The following is a 9,914-nucleotide window of genomic DNA, read 5'->3' as shown; positions in this document are numbered from 1 at the left end:
CATTTCTTAAATTCTATTGAACACACTTCAAAATTCCGTTTTTTTTTTCCTTTGCTCTTTATACTCCCATTCTTATTGGGATATTTGAAGTATATTTTAAGCTTCTGGTAACACACCAACAACATGTTCCACATTTACTAAAAGTCAGTGTATTCCTTGGAGTTGTGGAGAAAAAAGTGTAAATAAATCTATACTCGTACCATACAGAATGATGGAGGTAGGCACAGCAGTTGAAAAGTATAAAAATATGATTATTGACATTTTGTTCATACAAACCCGTGTCATTTAGCATCTCAACTGACAGCACATTACCTTATTAGAGCAAGGTGTTTCCATCTCTTTCTCTAATCATTTAGGTTCACTACCATCAAGATCAAGAATGAAGAAAATAAATGAAATTCCAAGAAATGTAAGAATAAATATTACTCTAGTGCATTTCTGCAATCCTATAATAACAATAAATGTTAGTACAACATCCTAAGATTGCAGGGTCTTGATGTACAACAACAAAATCCTAAATCCACATTTGTCATTTGTAAAAAATGCAGTTTACTGTGATTTATTAACATGGATTAAAATGCCCAACCAGTGCTGTAATGTGACAGTATTTTTTAAAATTAAAATTCTTATACTAAGCTCACAAAGAACATACACATCTTTTTGCAAAGGGACTCAAATTTACAACAGTATTCAAAAATGGGACAGAAGCATTGGCAAGTTTTTTTACAAAGGAAAAAGTAAATACACAATTATTTACATAACATCTGCAGAAATTGGAAATAATCTATACATTAAATTACTTTCCTACAAATAACCAATAAAGTAAAAGAACCACTCTGCAATGTCTCAAAACCAATATTGCATTGTTCTGCTATAGTTTAATAGTATACAAAAAAAGTTTTACTACAGAAAGGAAAGGAACAAAAATGTAAATTGCTTGAGTGCCAACACTCCTTAGAAGTGCAGATATATTTAACATACTTGAATAAAAAAATTTATACAAAACATTCAATAAATGCATTTTTAAATGCAACAATAAAATACTAAATTACAATTTTGAGCCATCCTGTGCACTATAATATCAGTAAGGGTGGCTGGAATGTCCACTTACAAAATAAAATTTGAAAATGTTTTTCGTCCCACTGGCTTCACAAACATATATATACACAACTCCAACAGGAGTAAAATGTTCTTAAGAATCAAAAACGGTTGTGAAAGACAAACAGATAAGCACTGGTTTTAAGTTTATTACAATGTCTAACTTACAAGTCTTAAGAAGTATCTTTAAAAGATACAATACATAAAATATTTACATCTTATTTTACAGAATAATGTTCTAATCGGTTTGCACAACCCCATTTCAGTGCCATCCTGAGCTGTGAAAATTATTTTGCTGGAAAGATGGTGGCAATTGTGATCTGGGAACAGAAATTTGTGGGGGTAATGCAGGCATCTGTTTAAGTCCTTGACCTGCATGTGGAAGCGATACTACACCAGAGGATGGAGGATGGAATCCTGGGCTTGCAAGTGCAACAATATTATTTGCTCCTTGAGGCTGGTGATGAGAGCCTTGCCTTGGCAGTGGATGGTGAGATCCTGATCCCGCAGGTGGAAGTGGAGATCCTAGATGATGCGTAGGATGGTGACCCAACGTTTGATGGGCCCCTGGTGGAAGATGATGTGGTCCTTGAGAAGTTGGATGATGAGATGTTTGTCCAGGAGGAACATGATGTCCCACCCCATGAACTGGAGCTGGCGGTGGTGGTGGTGGTGGCGGTGGTGGAGGAGGAGACGGTGCTGCTGAATTAAGTGCAAGTTGATGGGATGTTGTAGTTCCAGATGCTGGTAGACATTGCAGTCCAGTTACAGATGGTGGTTGATGGTGATGAGATGTTGGCCCTGGTGGTGGAGGTGGCGGTGGATGATGTCCTGAAGTCTGAGTATGTAGTAATTGCCCTTGTGTTGGTGGTACTGGATGGACTGCACCTTTTACATGTGGCAATGTTGGTGGGTGTTGGGCCTGTCCTTGAGGTGGAGGATGGTGTGAACCTGGAAGAGGCGGATGATGTGGTCCTGATCCAGGTGACTGTGACACTGGAGGGTGTGGCTGTGTTGCCGGTGCCGAGGAAGAGTGATGCAGACCAGAATTTGCAGATGGAGGATACTGCCCTGGAGATGGTGCATGATGTACAGAAACAGCTACTGCTGATTGTGATGCAGAACTTGGAGATTGTGGAGGAACTTGGTGTAAAATAGTCCCAGGAGAAGACTGAAGTAAACTCGATCCAGGCAAAGTTTGGGTAGGACTTGGTGCAGGAGAAAATGCTCCTTGCTGGAGAACATTTGTTCTCGGCTGACTGAAACTTTGAAAGTTCCCAGAAGGTTGCTGGTTTTGATAGTACGTGGGTGGTGGTGGTGGTGGTGGTGGTGGAGGTGGAGGTGGCGGTGGTGGAGGTGGCACACTGTTGCTTGAATGTTGCTGGCTGAACTGACTCATACTAGGTTGATGACCTGATGATGCTGCAGATGAAGAATAAAATGTTGCACTTGTCTGTTGCTTTTGTGCTAAATTCCCAGGCTGTGTTGCTTGATAGTATACTTGCCCCACAGTGACAGGGGTTAAAAAAGATCCTCGATGTGATGGGGCCTGTGTGGTTCCCATCTGAGGTGACTGTGAATGAATTGTCCTGTAGGATGATCCCAGATGCTGTGTCTGTGACTTTGGTGAATGCAACAGCGTCTGAGGCTGCGGTTGAGAACTTGATGGAAGATAGGTGGACAGTCCAGGTGCATGAGGGGCTGGAGATTTAATAATCTTCTCAGAATGTGATGGAAGCACAGGAGTTTTCAACGGAAGTTGTGTCGGCTGAGAATTGGATGGTTTTACTGAAATTTGGGATTGTAATGGACATGGATGTTGTGAATAATGTGGATTTCCAGATTGGCTGGTAAAATTAATTTTTGTTATTGGCTGGGATAAATTGAGCTTCTGTTGTGCCTCAGGTTTAGATTGATTCAGATTAGAAGTCTCAATTATATTATTTGTATTCTCTACTTGGGAAGTCTTCACCTGCAACTTTACTTGGGACTGGGATGAAATCGGAGGCGACGATGGACAAGTCTGTTAAGTTAAAATACAAGATTTTAAAAATCACTTAAACTGAACACATGATAAATTTACATTGTCACAGTGTAATAAATTAAAAATGTGGTACAAATATCAGTGTGCCTATTTTAATGAATTACTGAAATCATCCATAACAAGTTAGTTACCTTGTTTAATTTTGTAGGGCTTATATTATGCTTCTGAGAATTCACTGGAGAAGGACATTCCTTTTCAGAAATTTGCTCTGGAATTTCAGCTTCTGAAACTTCTGTGGAAATATATTAAAGGATTAATATAGAGCAACAGGACAGTACAGAAGAAATACAAATGGCAAACATTAAAATTGCTACGCCAATTATTAAAACAACAGCCATTTCTTCTTTTGGCATCTTAAATATAAATGGCACATTAAATAATGTTGTACAATAAATGAGTTTTGTTGCTCGTCGTCAACGTGCAGTAACTCTGTCCATGTATAGAACCACAATTCATATTTTTTTTCCAATTACAGGTAAAAAAAACGAACATTTGTTAAGCACAACTTGAATAACTCTTCCTGCGCTTTAGCACAAATGAAACTGAAATTTACTAACATTGTGCTTTTAGGTTGCTAGTTATTTATGATAGCTTCTGTTTGCACAATCAACACTTATCCAGCAAATATACATCTCCAACCTTTAGAATCCATGCATATTTGTGAGCCACAATTACTGGAATTCTTGGCCAGAGCTTTTAAAGGAATACTCTACATTCATAATATACCATCTCAGAATTTTTATTAATTCATTTTTCAAGATATTCATTCAGATTTTTCCATAACCATATCTAGACTTTTGCATTGTCTCCCATCAATGATCTAGAAGAATTGAGGCATGGTATCTCAGTGCTAAGTCTCACAATTCAAACACTCGTCAGAAACATTTAATCTTTCACCCTTTCGGGATCCACAATAAAGCCAAACGAAGATCTTAACTGGCTCAGGCTGAATAATGGAGATTGCAATGTTAGACAGATATCCAAATGTTTTGATCAATTACCTTTAGAAGATGGGTAGAAGTTTCACAGTTCTCTTCTTGGAAGTAATACTTGTGTTCAGACACCTCTTCAAGAGGTAAGACAAAAACCGGGGAAAATGCATGATGTTTAACTTGTACATTGCTTGGTGAAATGAGCAGGCTTGAAGGGCAAATAATTTCTTTCCATCCCACATCTTTTCTGTGTCTTTATAAGGCTTGTATAGAACCTTAGTGTGGAGTATTCCTTTAAACATTTACCAGCAGAAATGCACAAACCACCAGATAATATCTTTTTTACAATTTTCATAAACCTAGCTGCCATATCGAAAATGGAGGTAGTAATATAAATTCCAGAATACAAAAAATTGCAAGTACGATGAACCCACACTTTATTTCATATTATACATTTTACTACATGCATTTTACCAAGTACAAAGATCTATAATTTAAAAATAGCCTTACATATCAACAGTTTTAAACCCATTTATTCACTGATATTTACATAAAATATCAATTTGTACAAGCAATATGGAAACAATAAAGGGAGTTCAGTTTGAAATGACATTAGAATATATGGTTAAAAATAATTACATGTCACATAAATGGTGGAATGAATATGGAATGTCTTCACTACTGACCTAGGTTAGATTCACTGGGATGGAAAGCTGGGATCTTCAGTTGGAGACGTGGAATGGGTTTTGAACAATGGGATGAAGGTGGAGTTTGGAGATGAGACTGTGGCCAATGAGTTGATGTTGGGCTATGAGTGGGTGAAATCATTCCTACAGATGGAAATCCCAACAAAATAGCATTAGAAACCATGGGCTAAATTTAGTTGAATAATGAGCTAAATCTCTAAATCTACTTTCTATAATTACCAAGATTAAACAATACCCTTCTTACATAGACATGAAATTAATTACCATAAAAGATGCCAGCTTCTGGGCAACAAAAAATAATTTAAAAGTGCAGGAATATAAATGTATCCTCTATTGTACAAAATAAATTATTTAACTGTGGTTGAACTTTATTGTGCAAGAAATGTACAATATTGCATGATCAGTTCAAGTGATCAAAGATGAGTTTCAACCTCATCAATTCTCAACCATCTGAGGAAATGATTCAACAACAAAAATTGTATGGAATACCCCAAACTCCTGACTTCAATACTTTCCTGGTAATTACCTATGCCAATCCACATCGCCTTTGATCCAGCGACGAACATCAAACCACATATCACCAAGGTTGCATATTTCAAATTCAATATTTGTCTCCAGTTTTTTAACCTTATCTCAGCTCATCTGTTTGTGAAATCCTCACCCCTGCCTCTTACTTCCAGGCTCAATTACTCTTAACGCACATTTGAGCAGCCTTCCTCACTGTGACATAATGTGCTTCACCCCTTATCCTTCATGTCATCCAAATTTCAGAATCCTCACCTTCATTTTGTCTCACTAATGTTCACTCCTGATTTACACTGGTTCCTGCATAAGCAATAGGTTTATTGTGATACTGGGTTCATTTGCTTTCAAATCCTTTCATCACAGAAGCCAAGCAACATTGTAATACTCAAAATGTTTACCTTTACTTTACTATGAATGAATGAATGAATCTCTTTATTGTCATTGCACATGGTACAACGAAATTTAAAAGTCAATCCCACGGTGCGATTCACAAGAGCAATTTTAAATATATAAGAAAAGGTAAAAATATATACATATTTAAAAAAAAATACAAATAAATAACAATAGCAGCTGAGGTAGAACCATTCAGTTGAATGCGAGTGTTATTTCTTATTTTGCATTGTTAAGTTCACGTATGGCTATGGGGTAGAAGCTGTCTCTGAGTCTGTTTGTGCGAGTTTTGAAAGATCTGTACCGTCTGCCAGAGGGCAGCAGGTGGAACAGGTTGTGTCCAGGGTGGGAAGGGTCCTTCAGGATATTGGCTGCCCTGCCAAGGCAGCGAGAGCTGAAGATGTCCTTCAGGGAGGGCAGTGGGCAGTCAGTGATTTTTTGTTGTTGATGACCCTTTGAAGGGCACTCCTGCCCGCTGCAGAGCAGCTGGCATACCATGTGGTTATACAGTACGCCAGCACACTCTCGATGGAGCAGCGGTAGAAGTACACCAGCAGCTTCTCCTCCAGGTTGTTTTAGAGAGTACTCTTATATATCTATTGTGCTACCGCAAGTAGAATTTCATTGTTCTGTTTTGGGACATATGACAATAAAACACTCTTGACTCTCTTGAAACCCATCCAATGTGATCACGTTTCCCTAACTTTGTCATCTCTGCAGACGTACATCCCTCTGAGATATGTTTCTCCAATTCTGGCCTCTTGATCATTCCCACATTTAGTTGGTCCCCCTGTTATAGAATTCCTTTCTTTAGATTTGACCAGTTCTCTTTCCATATTTGACCCCCTATTACCTGGCCCTCTACCCAGGCTTTTGACCAGCTACTTTAATATCTCATCAGGCATATCAAATTCTACTTGATGAAGTTCCTACCTTAGAACTATTGTTTTGTAATGGTATAATAAACTTGCTTTGCAATTGGACTTTGATAACTGAAATTCAGTGGTTAATTCAAAGCTTTCTTAAAAAAGGAAACATTTTCAATCTCCTCCTTCCCTCCAGCATGATCACATCCTTGAGTCACAAAAGGTGCATAGTGAGTGTACCTGCACACATTGAGTATACCTTAAATCTCTACATTTCTTTCTGTTATACCACTCCATCTTACACTTCGTTTCATTCAATCATTCACACCTCTTATGAGAACTTGTGCATTGTGTAGAGGTCTGAATTTCCTACTGCATGATGGTATTCATTAAACATTTAAATTCAATTTGTAAGCAACTCAAATAAATTCCACCAAAGGTCCAAAACCTATTAAACCAAGCGAGTAATATCAGCCAGTTTGTTATCCACAACTTTGTTCCTGGTTGGTAAGTACATTTACCACATACTTCCATCTATTATTTCATACGAATAAAGGAAATAGAAGTGGAGCAGGTCATTTGATCACTTGTTCCTGCTCTGCATTCAAGAAGATCATGGTTAATCTATGTCAGCACCACTTTACTGCATGTTCCCCAGATCCCTTCATTCCCTTATCTAAAAATCTGTTAACTTGTCTTGAACATAATCAGCCTTCATAGTCTGACTAGATGGAAAATTTCAATGATCATCCACCCTCTCTATGCTGATATTTCTTCCCATCCATGTCCTGAATAGCTGATTCTTTATTTTGAGACTGTGACCCTTGAATCCCCATTCTGGAATCAATCTGGTGTATTTTCATTACAACCACTCTATCACCATTAAATATTTCCCAAGTTTTAGAAAGCAGAATAACACACAATATTCCAGGTGTTCTCTCATATGGGTCCTAATAATCCCTGTAAGGCATTGTTCCTCTTGCAATCAATTCCTTAAAGGACAACATACCATTTGCCTTCCTGCTAGCTTTTTGTACCTGCACATTAACTTTTGTGACGTGTACAAGGAGATGAAGAGCAGCTATTTTCAAACTCTCACCACTTTAAAAATACTTACCCTCTCTATTTCACATGTATCCCCAATATATTCCATCTGCCATGTTCTTATCCATTCACTAATATCCTCCAAAGCCCCTCTGAAACGTCTACCCTGCATCTAGCTGTGTATCATTAAACCTATACATTTAAGCATCTCATCCGATGCCTGCAGACCACCTCTGATTCACAATTTACTTGGGTCACGTTTGGAGTATTGTGGTATACTGCTCTGGTGACCCCATTACAGGAAGGATACGGAGCCTTTGGAAAGAGTGCAAAAGAGGTTCTCCAGAATGTTGCCTGGATTAGGGAGTTTTTGCTATAAGGAGTCGTTGGACAAGCATATTCTCTGGAGCATCGCGGAGGCTGAAGGGTGATGTGAAACGTATTTACAATTATGAGAAGCCTAGAGAGGTAAATTGTCATCACTTTTTCACCAGGGCGAAAATGTTATATACTAGAGGGCATAGCTTTAAGGAGAGAGGAAAAACATTTAAAGGAGATTCACGAGGCAAGTTGGTTGTTTACACAGAGTGCAGTAGGTGCCTGGAACACGCTGCCATGGGAGGATTTGGGAAACTGACAGTGTGTCCACCAACCCCAAAACCATTTATTTCAAAACTTTGGATGCAGGTCATCTAGTCCTGGATATTTAAGAATTTTCAGTCCAAATATTACTCCAATGCTTTTTTTTTAGCTTTTGCTAATTTCCTGCAGCTCCTTCACTTTAGACATGTTGCTTGTCACTTTTACTGGGAAGTTTACTGCTACTTCCATGAAGAGACACAAAATATTGATTTATTTGCCATTTCCATATATTTCAATGTAATTTTACCTATCTCAGTCTGTACTGGACATACAATAACTTTTCCTAGGGTTTTACGTATACTTTTTAAATACAGCGCATTTGAAGTCTGTACTATTACTTGCTATATCACGTTTGCTTTCACTCTTTTCTTACCTAGGCTTGGTCCACCAAATTCTGAAATTTTCCCATTTCACAGGAAACATACAATTTTTAAAACTTGACATTGCCATCTTTTTTCTATTAGCTCCATAACACTTACCACCTTCTTTTTCTTTTCTGTGATCACTCAAAAGCAGAGCTCTCTGGTAGCTTCTTTCTCTTACTTTCTCAACTGAGGTTGATGCAGTCCTGTAAGAAAAAAAAAAATATATATATATATAGCATCAATCCATTTGTACCTTGCAACATTTCAAAAACTTTAAAAAAAAATGATTTACTCAGCTGACTAAACAAATATTTATCACATATTCAGAAAGCACAATTTTTGTCTTCCAAAAATTCAGTCAATAATTTTAGAAGATTTCCATCTCTGGATAAGAATAAAGATGTAGATTATTTTCTAAATGGAGTGAGAATTCAGAAATCTGAGGTGCAAAGGGACTTGGGAGTTAAAGTTAATTTGCAAGTCGAATCGGTAGCAAGGAAGGCAAATTAAATGCTATCATTTATATCAAGAGGACTGAAATACAAAAACAGAGATGTAATGCCGAGTCTCTATAAAGCACTGGTCAGGCCGCATCTGGAGTACCGTGAGCAAATTTGGGACCATAACGGAGGAAAGATATGTTGGCCCTGGAGAGGGCCCCAGAGGGGGTTTTCAAGAATGATTCCAGGAATTAGGTTAGCATGTGATGAGCGCTTGACAGCACTGGACCTCTACTCGCTGGAGATTACAAGGTTGAGGGGGATCTCATTGAAACTTACAGAATAATGAAAGGCATAGATAGACTGGATGTGGAAAGGATGTTTCCACTGGTGGGAAAGTCTAGGACCAGAGGTCATAGCATCAGAATTAAAGGGCACTCTTTTAGAAAGGAGGCGAGGAGGAATTTCTTTAGTCAGAGGGTAGTTATTCTGTGGAACATATTGCTACAGAGGGCTGTGGAGGTCAAGTCAGTGGATATGTTTACGGCAGAGAGACAAATTCTTGATTAGAAAGGGTCAAGGGTTATGGGGAGAAGACAGAAAAATGGGGATTAAGAGGCAGAGATCAGCCACAATTGAATGGCAGAGTCGACTTGATGGGCCAAATGGCCTAATTCTACTCCTATAACGTCAACATGTGATAAGGGAACTGATTTCAACCACCATACTTTTCCAGAGGCCATTTACCTTCTGCTGCTTGCAACTCTTGGTCTTGCTATCTATTTGTAAACATCTTCCAGCCATTTACAAATAGCTAAAATATATTTAAATACATGAAATTAACAAGGTAATACCTTTCAG

At 38.1% G+C, this 9,914-nt stretch overlaps 1 protein-coding gene across 7 annotated transcripts in view; it reads right to left on the bottom strand.

Annotated features, from left to right (window-relative positions):
- Positions 1-393: 393 nt before the first annotated feature.
- kmt2e (lysine (K)-specific methyltransferase 2E) overlaps positions 394-9,914 on the bottom strand; it is a 98,046-nt gene continuing 88,525 nt past the window's right edge. For 4 of the 7 annotated variants that reach the window (XM_055653177.1, XM_055653176.1, XM_055653178.1 and 1 more), the window contains 4 exons: positions 8,728-8,816; positions 4,761-4,904; positions 3,274-3,374; positions 394-3,121 (listed from right to left, as the gene is read on the bottom strand). In XM_055653177.1, coding sequence (XP_055509152.1) covers positions 1,361-3,121; positions 3,274-3,374; positions 4,761-4,904; positions 8,728-8,816 — 2,095 coding nt within the window. In that variant the 3' untranslated portion in view covers positions 394-1,360. Of the gene's footprint in view, positions 3,122-3,273; positions 3,375-4,143; positions 4,350-4,760; positions 4,905-8,727; positions 8,817-9,914 lie in introns of those variants that run through there. The other 3 variants (XM_055653181.1, XR_008725239.1, XM_055653180.1) reach the window with 3 other exon arrangements.

Source organism: Leucoraja erinacea, chromosome 22 (genome assembly GCF_028641065.1).
Source record: "Leucoraja erinacea ecotype New England chromosome 22, Leri_hhj_1, whole genome shotgun sequence".
NCBI lineage: Eukaryota > Metazoa > Chordata > Chondrichthyes > Rajiformes > Rajidae > Leucoraja > Leucoraja erinaceus.
The sequence above is the reverse complement of the archived record's forward strand: the minus strand, read 5'-3'. Positions and strand labels throughout refer to the sequence as shown.